Source organism: Equus quagga, chromosome 13 (genome assembly GCF_021613505.1).
Source record: "Equus quagga isolate Etosha38 chromosome 13, UCLA_HA_Equagga_1.0, whole genome shotgun sequence".
NCBI lineage: Eukaryota > Metazoa > Chordata > Mammalia > Perissodactyla > Equidae > Equus > Equus quagga.
Window position 1 is genome coordinate 23,079,113 of NC_060279.1, and position 22,495 is coordinate 23,101,607.

The 22,495-nt window shown below is 37.0% G+C and overlaps 1 protein-coding gene across 2 annotated transcripts in view; it reads right to left on the reverse strand.

The window, feature by feature from the left end:
• Positions 1-2,842: 2,842 nt before the first annotated feature.
• The window catches only part of FLVCR1 (FLVCR heme transporter 1), a 36,442-nt gene continuing 16,789 nt past the window's right edge, over positions 2,843-22,495 (reverse strand). The window contains exons 5-12 of one of the 2 annotated variants that reach the window (XM_046683908.1): positions 13,053-13,120; positions 12,242-12,345; positions 9,989-10,099; positions 9,399-9,504; positions 9,070-9,181; positions 5,379-5,446; positions 5,137-5,212; positions 2,843-4,701 (exon numbers count right to left, since the gene is read on the reverse strand). In XM_046683908.1, the coding sequence (XP_046539864.1) occupies positions 5,138-5,212; positions 5,379-5,446; positions 9,070-9,181; positions 9,399-9,504; positions 9,989-10,099; positions 12,242-12,345; positions 13,053-13,120 (644 nt within the window). In that variant the 3' untranslated portion in view covers positions 2,843-4,701; position 5,137. Of the gene's footprint in view, positions 5,213-5,378; positions 5,447-9,069; positions 9,182-9,398; positions 9,505-9,988; positions 10,100-12,241; positions 12,346-13,052; positions 13,121-22,495 lie in introns of both variants that reach the window. The other variant, XM_046683909.1, reaches the window with a different exon arrangement.

Genomic DNA, 22,495 nt, shown 5'->3' on the forward strand with positions numbered 1-22,495 from the left:
TGGCTGGATAGTATGGTAGTTCTATTTTTAATTTTTTGAGGAATCTCCATACTGTTTTCCATAGTGGCTGCACCAGTTTGCATTCCCAACAGCAGTGTATGAGGGTTCCTTTTTCTCCACAACCTCTCCAACATTTGTTACTATTAGTTTTAGCTATTTTTGTCATTCTAATGGGTGTAAGGTGATATCTTAGTGTAGTTTTGATTTGCATTTCCCTGATGATCAGCGATGATGAGCATCTTTTCATGTGCCTATTGGCCATCTGTATATCTTCTTTGGAGAAATGCCTGTTCATGTCTCCAGCCCATTTTTTGATCGGGTTGTTTGATTTTTTGTTGTTGAGTTGTGAGAGTTCTTTATATATTATGGATATTAAGCCTTTGTCAGATATATGACTTGCAAATATTTTTTCCCAGTTAGTGGGTTGTTTTTTTGTTTCAATCCTGTTTTCATTTGCCTTGAAGAAGCTCTTTAGTCTGATGAAGTCCCATTTGTTTATTCTTTCTATTGTTTCCCTTCTCTGAGAAAACATGGTGTCCGAAAAGATCCTTTTAATATTGATGTCAAAGAGTGTACTGCCTACGTTTTCTTCTAGAAGCCTTATGGTTTCAGGTCTCACCTTTAGGTCTTTGATCCATTTTGAGTTTATTTTGGTGAATGGTGAAAAAGAATGGTCAATTTTAATTCTTTTGCATATGGCTTTCCAGTTTTCCCAGCACCAATTGTTGAAAAGACTTTCTTTTCTCCATTGTATGCCCTCAGCTCCTTTGTTGAAGATAAGCTGTCCATAGATGTGTGGTTTTATTTCTGGGTTTTCAATTCTGTTTTTGGCAGATATTTCTAAAAAGCAATGAAGTGAGTCTGTCACTTCAAGAAACAACTGACAGAATTTTTTCCCAATGATACGAAAAGTTTTCCAACTAAAATTAGCATTTCGGAAAACCTGCATCTGCCAAGACAAGTTTTAGAGAACTTGTATGAGCTTGACTCCTTCCCAATACTTGAAAGACTTTCTGATGAGATCAGAGGTATAAACGAATGCAATTGGTCTGGCATTATATAAGGAAAAATATTTTGTAAGAGCAGCATAATTCAGTGAAATAATATTTTCCAAATACTAATGCATAATAAGACAAAACCATGCATGATTAAAGATGTATTTAAAGTATAAGACAGATCGTTAGATTTTAATGTAACAAAGCATGGAAAGTTTATTGATACAGTTTCAGATTCCACATAGCACTAAACTTTAAGACACTACCAGTTCAAATTTTGGCACAGGATTAAAAAATATCTGCAGTTATCTGAACAGGCTATTAAAATAACTCTCCTTTTCCAACTCCACATGTGTGCAAGACTTTTCTTCAAACATTTCAAAACAGCGTATCTCCACAGTTTGAACGCAGACTCTGACATGAGAATCCAGCTGTATTCTAGAAAGCTCGACATTCCAGCGTTTTGCACTCTTTAAACATTAAAAAATATTGCTCTTCTCACATCTGTTTTGTTTTTGAAAAGTCATTTTTCATAAAAATGTAATTTATGTTAATATGTAATGAAGTTACTTTTAAATGAATTTTTTTTTTAGTTTCTAATAGGATAAATAATGACATCGATAACTCACAAAAACAAACATTATTCGGGCTTCTCAATGATTTTTAAGTGTAAGAATTCTGAGACTAAAACTTTTAGGAGCCACAGCCCTAGATGAACGGTTCATCCAGCCTCCGGTCCCTGTCAGAGTTTCCTTCAGTTGCCCACCAGTTTATTAGGATACAGGATGCTCTTCGGGAGATTCTGAGGTGCGCTGTCCCCCACCGTCCGACCCCAGTCTGATCTGAATCATCTGGGCAGCACTCCTGTCCTCCTCAAATGTCTTCTCTACTGACTCCCACAGGACCTCGATTTTCCTCATTCTTATTCTGTTGATATACCTCACTTAACTTTTCTCTTCAAATCTAAATACATCTAAGCGGTAATATGCATAGTGCTAGGTACCAGTGATCAATGCATAAAAATAGAGCCATCTTTTGAGCATTATGTCAAGCTTTATGCTAAACACTTTTCACGTATTATCTCATTTAACATTACGAAGAATGAATGTTCATCATACCCTATTTTTCAATGAAGACACTTACAGATTGGTTTTATTATATTAATCAGAAAGGCCTTGAGGAAAAGTGACGCATACTCCAGGAATAAGGTACAATACAGGCTCACGCTACCAGGAGAGAAAGAGAGAGAAAAGTCGGAAGCTTAGGTGTTGTGGCCATGATGGCTCACTCAAGGCGGCCCATCTGCCTGAAGGCAGGGTGGGCACCAGAGTAAGAAGAGGAGACACAGCCCTCGCTACCTTGCTGTTTTAGCCCTGACCTTGGTTTGACTTTGTTTCCCTGTGTTCCACAAACCACCTCTCTCCTTCACTCGTCCATTCTGAAATCACATAACCCCTTTCCATTTCCCATGTGTGCCTAAGAATCAGAACTTAAAATTAAAAAAAAAAAAAAAGCCATACAAAATTACATTAAAAAAATAAATTTATTTCAAATCTGAAATACTGAAGAACAAGCATACAGATAAATAATACAAAAAGCAAAAATTAGAACATTAAAAAAGACTTAGGCATTCTTCCAGCAATACTCTGGGTTAACACCTAAACATATTTTTAAAGACATTTCTCCAACATTCACAAAAGGCAAAAGCAATATTTGCCGGGGCCGGCCCCATGGCCTAGTGGTTAAGTTCAGCACACTCGGCTTCAGCAGCCCAGGTTCAGTTCCTGGGTGGGACCTACACCACTCGTCAGCAGCCACACTGTGGCAGCAACCCACATTCGAAATAGAGGAAGATCAGCACAGATGTTAGCTCAGGGCCAATCTTCCTCACCCCCCCCAAAAAAAAGAAGAAGAAAAAGAAGGAAAAGCTATATTTGCAACATTTATAAAGGCGACAGTTTTTGAAAATATCTAGTTTCTTTCTAAAATCATTTGATTAAAAGTTACACAGGTTATGGTTACCCAACAACATTTTCCAAAGATACAACATAGAATTATAAGACATTTTTGTTTGACATATTACAGTCAACTTTAATTCAAAATACAGAAAAATTCTCAGTTCATTTTATGTTTTGTCACATATTTCATCCTTTTCCTAATCAACAAGGAAAAATACACATGACATATATGTATATGCTTTTCAGAAATAAAGCATTCCAACTTTTATCTGTAATGTGTTCAAAACCTCAGGAACTCAACAAATACATGATTTTTTTAAACAACATTCACAGTTTAAAAATAAAAACAGTTACTTAGAGAAGGGGCCTTAAAATGTATTTTCGGCCATAAAACCAGTGAAGTAAATAAATAAGGAAGTTAATGATTCAGCATATTCTGCCTGAGTGATCACCAACTGAATAAAAAGCCTAAAAAATCAGATTTTAAATTCCCTGTATCTAGAAAGAAACAATCACTGTTGTGTATCCAGTTGTCCAGGGAATTTTTCTCTAGCTAGATTTAAGTTCTTATGCTACAATGATCTGATCTACCCTACGATGAAAGCATTTAAGATTCACAAAAGACCTTTGAGATTAAATTGATCACATTCATTATATGGATGAGGAAATGCTGCCCGGAGAGTTACAGGGACAGTGAGAAACAGACCCAGGACATGGCCCTGGAGGTCCTGTGTCCCAGCTAACTTCTGGTAACACATTCTCCAGGGTGAGACTCTACAAAATTTACCGTTGTTTGATCATAGAGAATGTTATAGCTTGAATATAAAGCAAGACATAGGCTATGCCCAAATCAGAATTGCTAATTCACTTCAAGGGTATGCAAGAATATACCTGACAGCTTTTTTTTCGTTTACTTGGACATAATACAAGTATTATGGGTGCTTAAATGTCATTACTCATAAGATATTCTCTATCAGCTTAGAGAGTCAGGACATGAACATTTAAATTCTCACTGTAAATGAAACGCAGTGGTAGGCACTGTGGAAACACATTTGGTCCTACTCTCCTTACCCTGAGCATGTGAAAGAGCAGACTGTTCCAACAGTACAGAGACTGTGTACACTCTATGGTGAAGATACACTCCCCCGACGCTGAGGGAGCACGTACCTGGGCACAGTATTCCTCAGAAGAGAATGGTCACAAAAAATGATACTGAGAACTAGAATAGAGAGCATTTCAAGAGGTTTCCATTAAATGGAAACCTAGGCTATCTGAAGTTATTATAGATTTCCTTATCTCGGAAACTTCAAGGCAAAAGGATAAGGTGTAATACAAAAAATCAAGAAAAAGCCAGTAACATATAAGATGGCATTTTCTTACTAGAAAGTTCTATATTGAAAAAAATGAGAGAGTAAAAAAGGCAATGGGTACAAAACTACTCTATTTCAAGTTGGAGTGAAAAAATAGAGTGGTAGCATTTATACCACGATAGGAAGGCAGCACAGAGAAAAATTCAAGATAAGCCTGTGCCCGGGCTCCTTAGCTTAAATAGAACGTAAGTCTAAGAGCAAAGCCATGGGTTCAGCCTGTACACAGCTTTTATAGCCATTGACACTATCTGTTACAAAGCACTTTGTAACAAGAATATAAGAAATGGGAAAAATCTCAGAGGTCATCTGGAGGTCTCACCCCAACACCGTCCTCTGGGGGGTTAGGTGTCATGCCGGCACGCTGAGGGGCTGGGACAGCTGGCAGGAATGACGGAGAGAGGGCCAATCAGGAGCATATCGTATACTTCGTTCCACTGGATATTTTCATAGAGAAACCACACATACTCTTACGTGACTTACAGGGATTAAACCTCAATATTATTTTAAAGCCTCCTAAGCCTCCATTTTCTACAAAAAAGAAAAATATTTACTTTTGAAAAATAAATGTCAAGAAGCTTACTTACAGATTGACAATTTAAGACTAAAAATGGGATCTTCATTAGAAAAACGGTAGTGTTAAAATGATGTAAGCAAAAGTATTTTTAGCAAAATATTGCTTAAATTAACAATTAAGCAAAACAGTAATAAAGTTTAGGAGTCATGTGATAATTTTCAACTAAGTGTCCATACCCCATAATCTATAAACCAAGCCTTACTGCTCAATTATCACACGACATCAACTTTTCCTTTCACCTCAAATTGCTGATTCTGCCTGCTTGGACATTATAATAGTTTTTGCTTCTTGATCTGCAGGACTATCAACTGGTACCTGTAGAAAGAATCAGAAGATAAAAAATGTATAGTATCTGGCATACGTCATTATGACAGATCAACAGTTGGCTCAAGAATATAAAACAACTGACTAGGTAGATTTGTTTCATACTTATTCTATGCACACATTTCTAAGCAGTATAATAAAAATTTTCATTACTTACAGCTTTAATATCACCATTTGTAATTCCTATATTTATATTGTGTCTTCTCAAATCAGACTTGATTAATGCTGAAACAGAGAAGTATCAATGTGGTTACCATAGAGTACATATGAATATACTTTTCTCTAAGCAGTGCAGTCTTTTTTGATATCGTCAAATTTAGCACACTATAGCACCATAATATTCAACAGCAATCTCATAGCCTGAAAAAATAATAGTACTTCTCTGAGCCATTAACTTAATTAGCAAGTCATTCATTAGTGAACACATACGGGATGCTAGGAACCAAAGACACTAAGATGGAAAGTGCAATTCTTTCCCTAAATGACCCTCCAATCTAGAGAAATACTGACATGCAAGAATTATAACATTTTAGTCTAACTGCAATAAATGCAGGTATGTACAAGGTGCAGTGGGAGCATGGGAGAAAAAATGCCTGTGTCAGCCAAAAGCCATCAGAGAAGGCTTGCCAGAGGGGACACGTGAACTGCAACTTGAAAACTGAGGAAGAACTCCTTCAGCAGTGAAGAGGAGAGAGGAAGGCATTCCAGGCAGGCAGAAAAAAGTATATGCAAAAAATCAGGACAGAAAGAGTATGGCCTGTTCTTGGCACTGGAGGTAGTTTGAGATCATTGGAGCATTAAGTACAGGGCGGAGGTGGCAGGAAATGAGGCTGGGTTTGAGGTATGGTGTCCACTGTGTTAAGGAGTTTCCATCTGAGTAGGAAAGGATGCGACCAGGCCCACGTATTAAGGAGGTCAGCCTGGCAGCTCCGTGGAGGATGACTAGCAGCAACAAGACCAGAGGCAGGAAGGTCAGACGGGGGCTTCGATCCTGCTGAAAGAGAGTAATCCTCAATGTGAGACATGGGGATACAGGGACAGATTTCAGAGATATTTTAGAATAGAACCAATGAGCTTTGGTGACTTGATAGAATACAAAAAATGGAGGGAAGGGAGAAAGAAAAAAGTGAGTGACTTGAGAGTTTTCTTGGGCAATGAACAGATGGTGGTCCTAGTTAACGAAAAGGAAAATGTGAGAGGAAGAGGTGTGGTGGGAAGATGGTAAGTTGAGTTCTGGACAGGCTGAGGATCAGACTTCCACGGGACATCCAGGTCAGGGACAGACACGTAATTGGATATATTGGTCTGAAATGTAAAAGAGATCTGGGTCTGGACATAAAGATTTGGAAGTTACTGTGTTAAAGTGGTAAAGCCATAGACTGCTCAAGGAGAGTGTAAAATAAGAAAAGAAGATATAAGTTTGGGGGTAATTAAGTAATCTAATCAGTCATAAAGCAAAATAAAAGATGAAAGTAAAACCAATGTACTAAAAGTCTAAAGCTTCCTTTGAAATTCACACTGCCTCTTATAATTCTGCTCCATTACTGATACCAACATTTCAGAAATTCAAATATTTATGCTGAGCTAATTGGATATATATATATATGGCCTTTCTGATGCATTTAAATGATTTTAAAGAAACCGGTGATGAGGTGGCCTGGTGGCATAGTGGTTAAGTTCACGTGCTCCGCTTCAGCCGCCTGGAGTTTGCAGGTTCAGATCCCAGGTGTGGACCTACACACCCTGCTCACCAAGCCAAGTTGTGGTGGTATCCCACATACGAAAATAGAGGAAGACTTGCACAGACGTTAGCTCAGAGACAATCTTCCTCAAACAAAAAGAATGGCAACAGATGTTAGCTCAGGTCCCATCTTCCTCACCAAAAAGAAAAAAGAAGAAGAAGAAGAGGAAGAAGAAGAAACTGGTGATGTTGTGGAATGAGACCATATTTAAAAGCAGTTTAGATATTAGAACAACTATGTTGCTTTAAATCACAGCAATGATTGCCATTGACTGATCAGCTCTACAATGTTGTACAATTTGCCAAATCAAAGAGGCTACTCACTCATTTTTCTAACAGGGAGAAAATGTATTTCTTTACCATTAATACTAATTATGGAATTTAGAAACACTATGAATGGCATTATCATCCATTTTTTTCAATGGACACACAGATGAGCTAGGGACAAATAATATGCGGTACAGAGAGCTGTCAGTCCTGGAAAAGCAAAATGCACTGCATTCAAATGCTAATTTCTATGTCAAAACAAGAACTCCCAGCACTTCTAGGAAAGAAAATGTAAAGAGAAAAGGTACCACCTTTATCATACCTCATGAATTTCTCAGTCCCCTTTCCTGTCGATACAATATACAAACACTGGATAGAAAACCCATCACACTTGGTCCAGTAAAATACTCAACAGTTGAGGGAAATTAATTAGCATTTTTCGATGGTGAACGTAGCAAAGTGAAACAATTTTAAAGATCATTTTTCACATCTTAGTTTTCTAGGCTTGATTTCTTTGAATTAACATTTATGAATCTTATTACAAAAATGATGTGAAAAAGTACAAAACTCCTCCCTTTTTTGGTCCAACAGTAACAGTCTATTTGACAGACGTGTTACTTCCTTGGAAATTAAGAACCAAGACGGAATTATTTATGACAGATCAGTAGTTAAAGCAGTCAATGTATCACGTTTTTCACAGTTTTGTATGCTTCATTTTACTAACTGAAAAGAATGAGGGAAAAACCTCCCCCATCATAAGATGTTTTCCTTTGAGGACACAGGTTACATTTACTCTCTTTGAACATAATGAATGAACATAGTGACCTTAGGTGCTTGTGTATTTCGAAAATAAATGTTTACCACTGGTAAGATTTCATATTGGGGGTTTCAAAAAGAATGATCAGGTATTCAATGAACACAAAAAGCAGCCTTGATTCACCTCTTTCTGATAGATCTGTCTCTTATATTGGTAAAGGGATGCAGAAAGAAATCAACAAACTGAAATAACAGTAGAAGCCAACATGGGCTGGAAGCACTGCTGGACAGATGTCTTACTTCCAAATTCAAACACTTATGTGCCTGGAAAACTACGGATAAAAGTTCTTTTACACGCTCGTTCTTGGGCGACGGGGCACTATTCTCTTTCCTGCCCGTGTCTGTTCTGATTACAATCATGCACTCCCCAGGTGTGTAGCAGTCTATACCATCTAGGTTTGTGTAAGTATATTCTATGGTGTTCACCCAATGACAAAAGCGCCTAACAATGCATTTCTCACAACGTATCCTTCTCAATACCTGAGAAGTCTAAGAATGGGCTAACCATTCCACATGCTATTTCCACTACCACCATTTGACTTCTTACTGCCACTATCACGTTATAATAATAGCTAACGTGGTTGGGCATGTCCTAGGTGCCAGACGCTACACTACGAGCTTTCCATGAACCGCCTCAATTAATCCTCATAGCAACCCCGTAACGCAGGCTTTTTAATACTTTATTATATAAATGAGGAAAGGAGGATTTGAGAGGTTAAGAAACTTGTCTAAAGTCAAACAGCTAGTGAGCAGCAGAATCAGAACTTGAACCCGGGTCTGCTCACTCCAGGTCTTCACTGACTCTCGATATAAAAGTTTTGTTTTCAATGCATAGTAATGGCACTGAATTTGAAACCTGAAAAATGAATTAATAGGTTCATATCCTTGGAAGAAAACAAATAACATCCTGCTTTTTACTTCATTTTTTTTTATGAGTTCTGCCACGTCACTGAGAATCAATATACATGAAAATATAAAGACAACATGACACAAGTCTTTTTGCCAAGAACATACCCTAATTTACCTGTTAAAACGATGCCTACAAACATCCAAACACAGAGGAAAATGTTCCCTGCCTTAGGACTATAGTTTGATGTGAGCATTCCTTGAGCCAATGTGAACAAAATTCCAAATATCTAAAATAAAATAAGAGAAATAATTTTTATTGTTTACTTCTTTAAAATAAGTGTAATGTTCTTCCCAGATCTTAACTATTTTATTCATATGATTTGGCTTCCAGAAACATTGATTGAAAGGTATAATTTTTAAAACAAAAACTATGGTCAAATTCATTACCCATTAGAACATTCGGTAAACTAATCATCTCAGGTTTCAGAGAAATCAGAGGCTTACCTGCGCGGCAGCATTAAGGAGACCAGAGGAAGTACCTTCAGATTCAGGGTAAGTGATTTCAACTGCAAATTCAAAACCCAAGGGAAGGTAACCAGTCATGAAGAAACTAGGAAAATAAATCCAGAATTACAGAAAGAATTAACAGAAGGACATTATCACATATTGAGGCAATCATTCTACTTCTCAGGCTTATTCTAATGATCAAATAAGTAAATATTTTGAAGTTAATACGTGAAAGTAAGGCACTAGTATTATTCACCAGTCAGCCCAAGGTCACGAGAACTGAGAAGCAAAACAATTCCTAATTTTTTTCAGAGACAAACTTACCTCTAGTTTTCTAAGTTGTCTTTCTAACTAAATAAAATTACTTGGATTAAGTGAAGCTTATCCATTTTTCACCTATATATCAAATTTTAAACTATTTTTAATATTTCTAAAGAATTACACATTTATATGCACAGGATAGATTCTTTAAAGTTTAAAATATTAAAGAAACTTTGGATAAACTTTAAAAATTAAAAACCACGGTAATAACACTTCAGAATTGTAAGGGCATGCTGTCATTCCTCCTAAACACATTTGATGCTTACCCAAGCACCCCTCCAGTAATAAACACGATGATAATGTATCCAAGGTCCAATGTGAAAGTAAATATAACCATTCCAACAAAAGACAAAATGTAAACTAGCAGAGTGGTCTGTCTAAAACAAAAATAACAAAATTGTTAGTATTTTGTCTGATTTTCCTAGGCACATAAAAATCATACGGCTAGCCACTGCTCTGTCTATACAGTAATAATTCTGTGGTTTCCAAGATTAGGTTTTCCTTATCTGTGGAAAATGTTTCTACCAGAGTGTGGACTTCAAAGCTTAAGACTTAAGATTCAATAGCATCAGACAATAAAACCCACACCATATCCAATGCTCAGACAGGAAGGCATATTCATTTGGATAAAATCATTTTTATGCCACCAAATGGGATAGTTCCCTATTTATATTTCAAGATTCAAATTCCACCTCTTCCAAAATGCCTTTCCTAACCACTGCAGCTTCCAAGTTTCTTTCTTCCAAACTTCCTTATCATTATACCGTCTACATAACTGGCACTTGACTGCTATTGGAAGAACTTATGATTATCTATGTTAGTCTGTTATATTATTATTTAACTTTTCATATGTGAATGCCCTATCTTCCCCATTTACACCACAAGGGTCTTAAGGACACGGATCATACTTCCTTGCCACAATTCCTAGCTAAGAGCGATGCACACAGCAGGAGTTTGGTGTATGAATGGGAGTTAGCCTGAGAAGAGAGCCAGGGCAACAAAGAACCAATTTCTATGCCTATCAAGTTTTCTAATTACATAATGGACTAAAGACTATTAATAAATTTAATCCTTTACATACGCTTGTAAGCATGGACCCTCTGGGACCAGTTCAGCTGACTCCATCTTATCAACAGAGTAATTAAGAGTGGTTTTTCAGGAATGGAGACCCCTTGTCCAGTTCAGGCCAGTTGAGACTACCAACCCATCAACTGGGCCTGCACAAATGCCCAATAAGTGATCTTTTTGATGTCAAAGGGCTGAAAACTCCACCCTCAGATCAGGCTAACTCCATCCTCAGATGATGCTAACACCACCCTTTTGTGAACATGTGTCCTATGAAGAGCCATGAAGCTTGCCTATGCTTGCATATAGGTCATCCATTACCTCACTTCTCTTTACCTCCATTCATCTATCTCCACACTTCAGATGGCCCTGCCCTTCATCCCATAAATTCTGCCCCAAGCCCTGGATTGGGGAGACAGATCTGAAAGCATATGCCTCCCATTTCCTTGAAGATCAATCTCGCAAATAAAGCTATTTTTCTTTTCCCAAAACCTGATGCCTGTAATATTTGGCTCTTTATGCGTATCAGGTGGGAGCCCTTGCTGGGTAAGGTGCCCTTCATCTACACATTAATGGGTTTCACTCTAAGCCACCACTTCATAATAACGAAGCTGCACCAAGTGTTGTCTTAAAGCATGGGAGAATGATCTTTGAGAATTTCAAGATCAAAGGTATTCTGGAAGGGTTTATTTAGATAATGGTATCAAACATATCTTGGGCCTTGAAAGGTGTGTAGGAGGACATAGTTCCACACTTCATTCATTCACCGTTCCACTCATTCATTTCTCCCAAGCAGATGAGAAGTCTATGCCTGTTAAAAAAAATGTAGCTATTCTTTTAAGGCTTGGTGCAAAACATGCGGCCTCTGACACCCCCTTCTCAGTCTCCCAGTTGGGATTACTCTCTTTCTCTTCTGTATGAGCATCTCGCCGGTTCTGTATAGATGGGCGATTAATAAGCAGGAAAATATTATGTATCATCTTATAGTTAAGTGGTGCTATAGTTTGGGGGCATTTTAGCCAAAAACTTTTTACCAAAAAAAGGCCTATACTCAATAATAATTTTTTGGTAGAAAAGAACAACTTTTTGTTTGTTTTATGCTCACATGAGAAAAGAACAGTACACAGTTTCTGTCAAAAGTCAAATGTTTCTCAGAAAGGGCTTATTTTAGAATAGAAATGATCCCTTCTGAAGTGGTACATATGAGTATTATTAGAGGGGAAGAAGATTCATTAGGAATCCAGCTTCTCAAATTTGAAATAAATACGACTGATAAAATAAGACAATATTTAGCCTATGGAAACATTTGGAAGTGAAGGGAACCTCAGAGTGTCTAGAATCCAAGTCTTTTAGTACTAATACTTCTAAAAATTTCTTAAAATAAAAAGCAATGTTTTCTTTAAAACCAAAAAATCTTAGGTTGTACACCATACATTTTATCTACTTTCACTTACTTGTATGTTTTGGTATAATCCAGCCATAAGCCACAAAGAATAGAGCCCACCATTCCAGCCACTACCAGTGTTAGCCCAATCCTTCCAGCATTCACTTCTTCTCCCTTAAAAGAATTTTCATAAGAAGTTAATCAGATACTTCTAACTCAAACAGATCCGTCACATTCCCATACCCTTTCATAGTCATTGGAAGTAATCAGACAAAATTAAGCAAACAATAGGAAGATTCAGCATGTGTGTCAGGGTGATGTGGGTGGGGACAGGTAACGCATATATAAAGTACATTCTATTTTAAAACCAAAAAAAAAAAAAAACCACCGCTAAAATACAGGAGAAATCAAAAAGGAAATTTTTCCTGATCCTCCATGAGGTTAGAAGTACAAGCATGTTGTTAGAATTCTTAACTAATTCATAGATGTCTGAAAAGAAGGTTAATCTGATAGCTTTTACATATTACAACTGTTTTCTCCTTTCAAAAACAAAAAGAGGTTCATCACTTGATATTTACTCCTGTATACTTGTGTTGGATTCCCTTAAAGTTTTTTCTTTGTCTTTTTCCATATAACCTGTCACACTTTCTTTAAAAAAAGAATAACAAAAAGATTTAGGTATTGTCAAAGCAACAATAACTTCTGCTTTCCATCTCATACGTTTTATAAATTGTATTAAATGTATTCTCAATTAAAACAAACATAAATCTTTCACAGCAACAAGGTCATAAATCTTTAATCTTATGATCATGCTAACAGGAATTATATTGCTAAAGAAAATTTCTGGGCCAGACATTCAACAAATGTAGGTAAAAGCTTACCTTATAATATGTCAGTATCATTTGATTTAATAATGTTGAGACTGAATAAAATGCTCCAGTCATGATACCTACAACAATAACGGAAAACTATAAATGTACCGTTAACTAGTTCATGACAGTTGTGAAAATATAAAGTATTTCTCAGACAGCTGATAGAGAAAATGAAGAACTCTTGCTATTCCCCCTTAGCATGTGGACTGATCAATATAACACCTCAACTTACCAGAGATTATGTCCTTACACCATTTCTTATTATTTAGATTCAGATATACCGACCATAAATCATCCCCACACAAAACACTCTATATGGCAATCAAGCAATGGATTGCTTCCTGGGCACCTACAATGTACTCAAGCTAATGAATGCTAAAGCATAAGAGAAAATCTCTGCTTCAGAGATCTCATCCCTGCATCAAAGACTTACAAGGCAATCAGTAATACAATATTAATGAAAGAGTACTTAAAAAGAGAAAATAAAAACAGCCAGTTATCGGGAAGCATGACTTGTTTGAATCATGGTGTTCCCGTGCACACACTGCACGACTTCAGTTAAGTCTATTAACCTAGCTGAGACTTAAGCTTATTATTTCCCTCTCTCTTTATTATTAAATATTTTGAGCATACAAAATAGTACAAAGAATAATTTAAAAAATACCATTACTCATCACCCAGCTTTGTCAAGCATTAACATTTTGCCAACTTTGCTTCAGATGCATTTTTCAGACCTTCCCTAATCCTATTCCTCTCTCATATGCTTTCTCAGAGGTAACCCCCATCCAGATCTTGCTACTCATTATTTTAGATATTACAATATATGTGAATCCATAAACAACGATTAGAATGATTCAGCATGTATTTAAACTTTATGTAAATAATATACTATTTGTATCCATGTGCAACTTGCTCTTATCATTCAATACTATGGTTTTGAGATTTATCCATTTTGATACTTTCAGTTCTAGCTCATTAGTTTTCTCTGCTGTATAATAGTCCATTGTGTGAATATACTTCAATTTAATTATCATCCTGTCAATAAGGCTTTTTCCAATTTTTCACTATTTAAAACAATATTGCAATGAATATTACATTTTTGTTCTTATGTATAAGCGTTCTTCTGAATATATATCTAGGAGTAGAACTTCTACTTTCTGCGTATAACCAAATTGCTCTTCAAAACAGTTGTATCAGTTTATACTACCAGCAGAGTTCCTTTACTCCACATGCTTGCCAAATCTGTTTTCATCAGATTAAAAACTTTTTTTTTGCCAATTTGAATGTATGTGATATTGTATCTTGCTCTGGTTTTGATTTGCATTTCCTTGATTACTAGTAAGGCTGAGCATCATATAGAAGCAATACACCCATACACAAAGACATAAATGTCCTTTAGTTTCCTTGGATTGTTTGTTCTTTTCTCATTCATTAGTAGGAGCTATTTTTGTATTGTAGGTACTAAGCCTTTGTTGGCTATATATGACTTCCAGACATTTTCTCATAGTCTATGTCTTGTCTTTTCACGTTAAATGGTGTCTTTTTAGAAAAGACCATTATTTTAACGTAATCATATTTATCAATCTTTTTCTTTAGGGTTTATGTTTTTTGTATTAAGAAATTCTTTTAAAAATACTAAAGACGACTTCCAATAGTCACTTCTAAAACTTTAACATTCTAATTTTTACCCTTTCATCTTTAATCCACTATGATTCATTTTTGTGCATGGTATGATGTAGAGACCTAATTTTTACTTTATTTTTCCTGTATGGATAATCAATTATCCCACAACAATTTAGTATATAGTTTCTCTTGTGCCAAACATCAAGTTTTCATATATACATAATGATCTAAGTCATTAGAGCTGTTCACAAATATTCTAGTTTTCCTCTCTTCAGGTACTTAGTGTCATGCCCATATGACTTTGTGAGCCAAAGTGACATTTCCCATTTTCTGCCTTCGTAATCATGGAAGCAGGTACTGAGATGTCAGCCTAGATCCCTGAGTAACTGTGATGAGCAGAACATTGCTGCCAATTCACAGTGAACATGTAGCATTGCTAAGAAATAAACTTTTGATGCGTTAGGCCACTAAGATTTTTTGGCGGGGTTTCATTGTTATAATACCACCTAGCCTATGCCAACTGATACCCAGGGATAGGTCCCTGGGCTCTCTGTTCTGTTCCAGTGATGTAATTGTCTGTCCCTTGATCATATATGGCATCTTAATTACCATTGCTTTATAAATCTTGATGTCCGAGAATGAGTCCCTCACTTTGTTCTTCATCAAAATTATCTTTGTTGTTCTTGGCCCTTACTTCTCTCACAGGAATTTTGGAATTAGTCAAGTTCCATTACAAACTCTTTAAAATGGAGATTGCAGGATGAGGCCTATAGGTGGTCTAAAGATCTCATCAAAAACTCCTAGGTGGAGAACGGATAGTCTCTTCAATAAATGATGGTGGGAAAACTGGCAAATGCCACATGCAAAAGAATGAAAGCAGACCATTATCTTTCACCATACACAAAAATTAACTCACAATGGATTAAAGACTTGAATGCACATAAAACTCCCAGAAGAAAACATCCGCAATATACTCTTTGACATCAGTCTTAGCGATATCTTTTTGAATATCATTTCTCCTCAGGCAAGAGAAACAGAAAAAATAAACAAATGGGACTACATCAAACCAAAAAGCTTCTTCATGGCAAAAGAAACCATGAACAAAATGAAAAGACAACCTAATAACTGGAAGAAGATATTTGCAAATCATATATCTGATAAGATATGAAATATCTGATAAAATATATGAACAACTCATACAACAACAAAAAACCCGATTAAAAAATGGGCAGAGGATCTGAACAGATATTTTCCCAAAGAAGATATACATATAGCCAATAGGCACCAGAAAAGATGTTCAATATCCCTAATTATTAGGGAAATGCAAATCAAAAGCACAGTGAGCTATCACCTCACGCCCATGAGAACGGCTATTAAAAAGGCAAGAAATAACAAGTGCCAAAGATGATGTGGAGGAAAGGGAACCCTCATACACTGCTGGTGGGAGTGCAAACTGGTGCAGCCACTATGCAAAACAGTATGGAGATTCCTCAAAAAATTAAAAATACAACTATCACATGATCTAGCTATTCCACTTCTCAGTATTTATCCAAAGAACACAAAAACACTAATTTGAAAAGACATACACATCACTACGTTCATTGCAGCAATATTCACAATAGCCAAGACTTGGAAACAACCTGTGTCCATCAACAAATGACTGAACAAAGAAGATGTGGTTTATATAGAATGGAATACTACTCAGCTATGGAAAAGATGAAATCTTGCCATTTGCAACAACATGGATGGACCTTAAGTGTATTGTGCTAAGCAAAATAAGTGAGATGAAGAAAGCCAAATACCATATGATTTCATTCATATGTGGAAGATAAAACAACAACGACAAACAAACACATAGATACAGAGAATAGAATGGTGGTTACCAGAGGGAAAGAGGGGGGAGGGCAAAAGGAGTAAAACAGATTTGCATGGTGACGGATGACAACTAGGCTTTTGGCAGTGAACACAATTAGCCCTATACAGAAATCGAAATATAATGATGTACACCCGAAATTTACATAATGTTGTAAACTAATGTTACTTCAATAAAAAAAAGGTTTTTTTAAAAAAACAACCCTGGATAACTGCATTGAGTTCAGGAAAGCACAGGTTATCCTGGAGAGGCCAAGGGAAACAAAGGAGGCCTGTGCTCAGTGTACTCTACCGCACTGTATCCTATTGAGATCATGAATCTATTCCAGACCCGAGTAAGGACAACAGAATAAAGAATTATAATAGCAAGGAATACTGTTACCCTAATCTGGAGTATGGTATTTGTCTGAGTTTCAGAAAGCAAGTAGCAATAGTGGGGATAGTGAGGGATCATGGTTTCTCCAAATAGCCTTACCTCAAAAAAATTTATCTTAGTCTATTTGGTTCCTAAGTTTTGGACACTGTATATAATCCTAAAAACTTGTCCTAGGAGTGTAGTCTCTATCCAGGCTATCCCATGTGCAAGTCTGCTCCAACCTTAAGTATATAATACTAGGTATGGAGGAGGACAGGTGTCCTTCCAAAAGGTGTGATATGACTCTCATTCATTCAAACATTATGATCCCGAACTATCCACCCCTTTGGTGAAGACTATGAAGCTGAGAAACTTCTCCAACTGTCCTGGGGAATAGTATCAAACTCTCTGCAGTGGTACCCAACTCCTCCTTTCTAATTCCTTCAACAAGTAAACTCCGTTTAATTTCCTAGACATCACTCATACCTGGCCTTTCCATTAATCCAAATCTACAACTGGCATTTATTACTACAATGGTCCTGTAAGGTTAACCGACATCATTAAAATCTTGAGTCTTCCATAAACATGGTATAGGCCCCCATTTAATTTATGTCTTCTCTTACATCTTTTAATGTTTTATAATTTTATAATTTATAAAGTTCTTTTGGCAGATTCCTAGGCATCTTATAGTTTTATTTGCTATTATAAAAGTTATCTTTTTACAGCAATGCAATTCTTAAAATACATAGGAATGCAACTGATCTTTTCACATTGTCAGATGTTTAGTAATCTTGTTGAACTTATTAGTTCTAATAGTTGTCTGTAGGTTCTCTTGCATAATTTTTATACAGCACATGGTCAGTAAACATTTCTGTAAATGGTCAGTAAACATTTCTGTAAATGGCCAGAGAGTAAATACTGTTAACTTTGCAGGTCATACGGTCTCTGATGCAACTACACCAAGCTGCCTTTGTAGTTCACAAGCAGCCATAGACAATATGGAAACAAGCAACACTTGATTTATAAAAACAGACAACAGCCAGATTTGGCTCATAGGCCATAGTTTGCTGATCTCTGCTATACATAATCACATTATCTGTGAATAATAGCATCTTTTTTCTTTCCAATTCATATACTTTTCTTTTTTCTTGTGTTACTGGGCCAGCCAGGACCTTCAGTTGAATGCTGAATAGGAGTGGTGACAGCAGGCATCCTTGTTTTAAGGGCTACTTCTTTTTTTTCATTTTTTCTTTTTGAGGAAGATTAGCCCTGAGCTAACATCTGCCACCAATCCCCCTCCTTTTCCTGAGGAAAATTGGCCCTGAGCTAATATTCATGCCCATCTTCCTCTACTCTATATGTGGGACGCCTGCCACAGCATGGCTTGACAAGCGGTGGTAGGTCCACACCCAGGATCCAAACTGGCAAACCCCAGGCCACCTAAGTGGAACATGTGAACTTAACTGCTGAGCCACTAGGCAGGACCCTGAGGACTACTTCCTATTGATTCTTAAGAGGATTGTTTCTAAGGTTCTGCCTTTAGAATGCGTTTGCTATAGGATTTTTGTAAATAAACTTTATCAGGTTCAGAAAGTTCATTTTTCTTCATGGTTTGCTAAGAGTCTTTAATCTATGGGTACTGAATTCTATCAAATACTTTCTCCTCAGCTATTGGGTAAACTTTCCTCCCTGATCTATTACTGTGGTAAATTATATTCATAAATTTCTAGTACTAAATCATTTCTCACCCCTCACATAAACCAAACTTGATCAGGATATGTAGTAACATTTTTAAAAACTGCTGGATTACATTTGCTGATATTTTATTTTGGATTTTTACATCTGGGTTCGTTAAGTGAAACTGGCCTGTAATTGTTCTCTTACACTGTACTTGTCTGACTTTGATTTCAAGGTTATCCTAGCCTCACAAATAAGTTGTAGATGATAACAGCGATTGCCTGTGGGGAGGGGAACTGGGTGACCTGGGGATAGAGATAGAGGAAGACTAACTTTTCATTGTACGTCCTTTGTACCTTCTGAATTTTGTACAAATAAACAAAATTTAGAATTAAGAAAAGAGAACTCAGATTCTTCATTTATAAAAATAGGTATGATAATCTTTCATTCTCAAAAGGTTAAATGAAATAGTATATATGGAAGTCCTTTACAAATCTCAAACACTAAAAAAATTTTAACCTCATCATTTACGTATAATCAAGTAAGTACTAAATGACGCGATATAAAAACGCCGCAGAAATCAGAGTAGTCAGAGAAGGCACCATCTAAGACGCTTGCTCATGCCACTTCCATCTTCTCCTTTTTCTATCCAAATCTAAGCCATCATTCAAGGCCAGGCTCAACCACCAACTCTGCCGTGATGCTCTGCCTGTCATCCACACCACTTCTCTTCATTTATCCTGTCTCAATTACATATTCTGAAAGCCTTTAGCATGCATTTGCCATACAACTTCTCTTGTGTTGTTACCTTTTTCATAAATAACTCTTAAATTGCTGTTTACTTTTCAGATGTTTGTATTATTATATTATCTCACCAATCTGGATTATAACCACTTCAGGGTGGAAATCATATATCGTCTTTCTCTCTAGCCCACACAGCATCTAGGGCACTATTATCCATTTAGTTGATATTTGATAATCATTGATGGAATAAATGAATGAATAACAAAATGAACGTTAACTATGATAAACGTTAGGCTAGCTCTTGTAGGATTACTGAAGGGAAAAAAGGAGCACATTTAAGGTAAAAGAAACAATGGCACAAAATTACACAGACTAGAATTAACAGTGTACAGGCATCTGAAGGCATGTCTATGTGCGTGAGTATACATGTCTGTGACAAGGAGTTAGTTATAAATATGGATGAAAGAGAATTTTACAGTGGGACACAGTGAAAGAAGTCACCTTAAATGACAATCTAAGAAATAAATTTGTTCCAACAGATAATAGTGAGCCACTGTATTTTCTCTACTTCCTAGTTATCAATTTTAAGTTTAAGCTAACCAGTGGAGGTAAACAGCAAAATTAAGAAAAAGAACTATGGCATGGTGAAATATTTAATGCTGAGATGATATACATCTGGGACTTGCTTTAAAATATTCCAGAAAAAAGTACAGCAAATAGATAAATAAGAAGGGTGAAATGCTGCTAACTGTTGAAGCTGGGTGATGGTGGGTACATAGGAATTCATTATATTAAATGTTTCACTTTTTTTTTCTTCCCCTTTTTCTCCCCAAAGCCCCCTGGTACACAGTTGTATATTCTTCATTGTGGGTCCTAGTTGTGGCATGTGGGACGCTGCCTCAGCGTGGCTTGATGAGCAGTGCCATGTCCGCACCCAGGATTCAAACCAACAAAACACTGGGCTGCCTGCAGTTGAGCGCGCGAATTTAACCACTCGGCCATGGGGCCAGCCCCTCACTTTTGTGTTTAACAATTTCCACTAAATAAAAAGGGAGGGGGTGGAAGTAATCCTGGCAAAAGGGTAAGAGTTAAGGTCAGGGCATGATCTGTTACAATTTGTAAAACAATTATGTACCAGGGCGTGTACTCCCCAAAAAATGTAAAGAAGAAAACAGCAGTGAATGACTTCTGAATGCAAGTAAGACAGAAACAGGTGGTGTTGGTGGTTCAAATAAACAGTGTTACTATAAGAAACAAAGAATAAACTGTCAGAAAACTCTGAAGGGAACCAAATGTGTTGGCGGCTGTACTCAAAGCTACAGTGTTAGGATGAATATCTGTCAGCTATCCTAAAAGATCTAGAAAGATGAGAATTGTTTCTGAAGGTTAGAAATGGTTAAGGTGACCTTAAAATCAAGTTTTGATTGAACAGTCAAAATAGATGCTAATTTGCACAGGGTCAAAGAAAGGAACTGTTGATGATATTTCCCAAATGCTTATAATGGTCACAACTATAGTTCATAAAGGATCTAAAATATTCCGTGGGAACTCATGAAAGACAACAGTGCTTCTCAATTTGAGATCTACTATTTATTTATTTTAAAAACATGTAAGAAAATCCATCCTAAAGTTTTTGCTTTTAGTCCAGAATTGAAGTTTATGACTATGCTATAATTATTTTTATAGAGTTAAACATATCTCATTAATTAAAGCTAAAACCATCAGATTAAAGGGAGTGATGTCAGCATCATGGCCGAGTGAGTTGTTCCCTTTGTCTCTTCCCTCTAAGTTACAACTAAACGGACATTCATTAACCAACAGAGGATTCCCTACAGAGCACAACAGGACGTCTGAGAAATACACGCAGGCATACATCTGAAGGTGCGTGGACCAGGTCCTGCGAAGCAGTGGGACTGGGTGAGTGGACCTCTCTCCCTCCCTGGAATCAGTGAGCCAGGTTTCAGAGCCTCACACAACAGCTGGCATGACTATAGTAGGAGGTGGAGGCAGCCAGACCATGAGTACAAACACTTCTGGAGTGTCAGCCCAGCTGTGGGAGTGCCCACCGCGCCACAGCAGTCTCGGCTGTGGGAACACACTCCACTGAGTAGCGATAGTTCAGCCCCCATGTAGACACCATGACCACCAAGAGCAGGAGCTCAGCCAAACCACCCGTGAATGCAGTGCCAGCCTGCACACGCAAACCTGCTCACTAAGCCCAGAGGCCCCACCTGCACAAGAGCAACCCACTGAGTAGCAAGAGCCAGCCTGCACAAACACAGAGCAGCCCTACCTGCACAACTTCCAGTAGAGGGGGCAGGATTCAGAAACACAGCTCCTGCTCCCCCACAGCAGTGGCAGGTGGAATCTGTGACCTGATACTACCACAAATGTGCTTGCAAAGGGTCAACTTATCAAACAACATGAAGAGCTACAGTAACACTTCAGAGCAGGAGGCAAATAACAGTTCTCCAGACCAATCTTGACTCTCAGAAATTTGCAATCTAAATGACAGAGAATTCAAAGTATTTATCATAAAGACACTCAACAAGTTACAAGAAAACTCAGAAAGATAGTTCAATGAGCACAGAATTAAAATTAATGAGCAGAGGGTATACTTCACCAAAAAGATTTAAGCCCTTAAAAAAACTATACAGAAATTCTGGATATGAAGGACAGAATTAATGGGATAAAAAATAATTTAGAAACCATAAAAAATAGAGCTGATGTTATGGAGGACAGAATTACTGAATTAGAGGACAGAAATCTAGAAATGCTTCAGATGGAGGGGGAGAGAGAACTAAGATTTTTAAAAAATGAAGAAATTCTTCGAGAAATATCTGACTCAATTAGGAAAAGCAAAATAAGGATTATGGGTATTCCAGAGGGAGAAGTGAGGGGGAAAGGCGCAGAGAGCTTGTTCAAAGAAATAATAGCTGAGAAGCTCCCAAACCTGGGGAAAGAATGGGACTTACAAGTACATGAAGCCAACAGAACTCCTAATTACATCAATGCAAAAAAGACCTTGTCCGAGGCATATAACATTAAAACTGGCAAAAAGTCAATGAGAAAGAAAAAATACTAAGGGCAGCAAGGCAGAAGAAAATAACCTACAATGGCAAAAAGTCAATGAGAAAGAAAAAATACTAAGGGCAGCAAGGCAGAAGAAAATAACCTACAA